Source organism: Haplochromis burtoni, unplaced genomic scaffold, assembly GCF_018398535.1.
Source record: "Haplochromis burtoni strain Fernald_Lab_line unplaced genomic scaffold, NCSU_Asbu1 Contig_1014, whole genome shotgun sequence".
Classification (NCBI taxonomy): domain Eukaryota; kingdom Metazoa; phylum Chordata; class Actinopteri; order Cichliformes; family Cichlidae; genus Haplochromis; species Haplochromis burtoni.
This window is the reverse complement of record NW_024583375.1, coordinates 48,783-50,705: the sequence shown is the minus strand read 5'-3', so window position 1 is coordinate 50,705 and position 1,923 is coordinate 48,783. Positions and strand designations below refer to the sequence as shown.

General features: G+C 43.8%; 1 protein-coding gene across 1 annotated transcript; it reads right to left on the bottom strand.

The window, feature by feature from the left end:
* Positions 1-304: 304 nt before the first annotated feature.
* Positions 305-1,618, bottom strand: LOC121812988 (zinc finger BED domain-containing protein 5-like; the record flags this gene model as incomplete). The annotated part of the gene is given in 1 exon segment (XM_042216333.1): positions 305-1,618. A coding segment is annotated over 1 exon segment (1,314 nt), but the record flags the coding sequence as incomplete, so codon positions are not given.
* Positions 1,619-1,923: the final 305 nt, after the last annotated feature.

Genomic DNA, 1,923 nt, shown 5'->3' with positions numbered 1-1,923 from the left:
CTTCCCAAACTTTTTCCAGCCACGTACCCCTTGAGACATGTCACCCTCAGCCGCATACCCCCTACTACGAACGACTCTTAATTAGTGTCTATAAATACATTGCAATATCGCATGCATAAAAATAAATACTGCACAGTCGATTATTTCTCACCACCAAATGAATTTATCAATATTTTTTAGTAATGACAGAGTTTTAATAACAAACTTTACTACTTAATACTAGCAGTGTATCAAAGGATTTATTAGAATTCACTTTTTTGTCGAGAGCATAAAGGCCATGAACTTTCATTAAACAGAACTTTATTTAATGTGATGGATGTGCTTGAGCAGAGGCACACAGCTCTTCAATGTTTGGCTCAATTTGGGAAAGGCTGAGTCTTAAATCGTTTTCCACACAAAGTCTTGCTCTGTATTTTGTTTTCATGTTTGTTAAAGCAGAAAATCCCCTTTCGCATAAGTATGTGGTGGCGAAAGGCATCAGAGTCTTGACAGCGCGCTTAGCCAGCGCGGGCTGTTCAGTGCGCAGCCCTATCCAGAAATCCGCCAGGTTCTTTTGAGCGTGTTCAACTTTTAGAGATCCATCTGTGGCAATTTCAATTAGGCTCTCCTGGTCAGACGGTGATAACGAAGTAGGCACAGCGGTGAACGGGTGACGTATCCAATCATTTGAGCCGTCCGTCTCTGGGAAGTATCGGCGTAACTGCACCGCCAGCTCCTCAAGGTGCACGTTACATTCGCGCTTTACACTTTTAGATAGTGTGAGATCATTAGAGCACAGAAAATCATGCAGCACAGGAAAGACTTCAGTGTTGTTTGTATCCAAGCAGTTCTTCCAAAGGTTTAACTTCTTTATCATGGCCTCAACTTTATCTTGAACATTGAATATAGTTGCAGAAACGCCTTGTAATCCGAGATTGAGCTCGTTCAGACGAGAAAATATATCACACAGATAAGCCAGGCAGGTAAGGTACTCTTCATCATGCAAATGTTCAGACAGCTCAAAGGGATGGTTACTGAAGAAAACTTTAAGTTCATCCCTCAACTCAAAGAAACGGGTCAGCACTTTCCCTCTAGATAGCCAGCGAACCTCTGTGTGGAGTAATAATGTCTCATGCTCGCTGCCCATCTCATTGCACAACGCAGCAAATAAGCGGGAGTTCAGCGGCCTGGCTTTCACAAAGTTAACCATTTTTACACTCGTGTCCAAAACATGTTTCAAACGGACAGGTATTCCCTTTGCAGCAAGAGCCTCTCGGTGGATGCTGCAGTGTACCCAGGAGGCATCTGGCGCGACTGCTTGCACACGCGAAACCACACCTCCGTGTCTCCCAGTCATGGCCCGTGCGCCATCAGTACAGATGCCAACACATCTGTCCCACACGAGTCCATGTGTGTTCATGAATGTGTCCAGCTTTTGAAAAATATCTGCGGCAGTTGTCCTTTGTTCCAGTGGTTTACAGAACAGCATGTCCTCCTTGATGGTTCCTTCATGAATGTAGCGCACATATACGAGAAGATGCGCCAGGCCAGCCACATCCGTGGACTCATCTAGCTGTATTGCATAACATTCACTGTGGCGTATGCGCAGAAGTAGCTGCTGTAAAACATTTTCTGACATTGCATTGATGCGCCGTGAGACAGTATTGTTTGATGATGGAATGGACTGTATCGTCTTTTTTGCCTTTTCCCCCAACATTGTCCCTACCATATCTAAAGCAGCAGGGAGAATGAGGTCCTCCACAATAGTGTGGGGTTTGTTGTTTTTAGCCACTCTGTAACTGACCATGTACGATGCTTGTAGTCTGTTTTTATTCATAAGATCTGGCACCTGAATGCAGGTTTTACTTGTTGAAAGTGATTTTAGCTGTCGCTCAAAATATTCCCTTGGTTTATTTTTCAAATGGGGATGATTTGTCTCTTTTT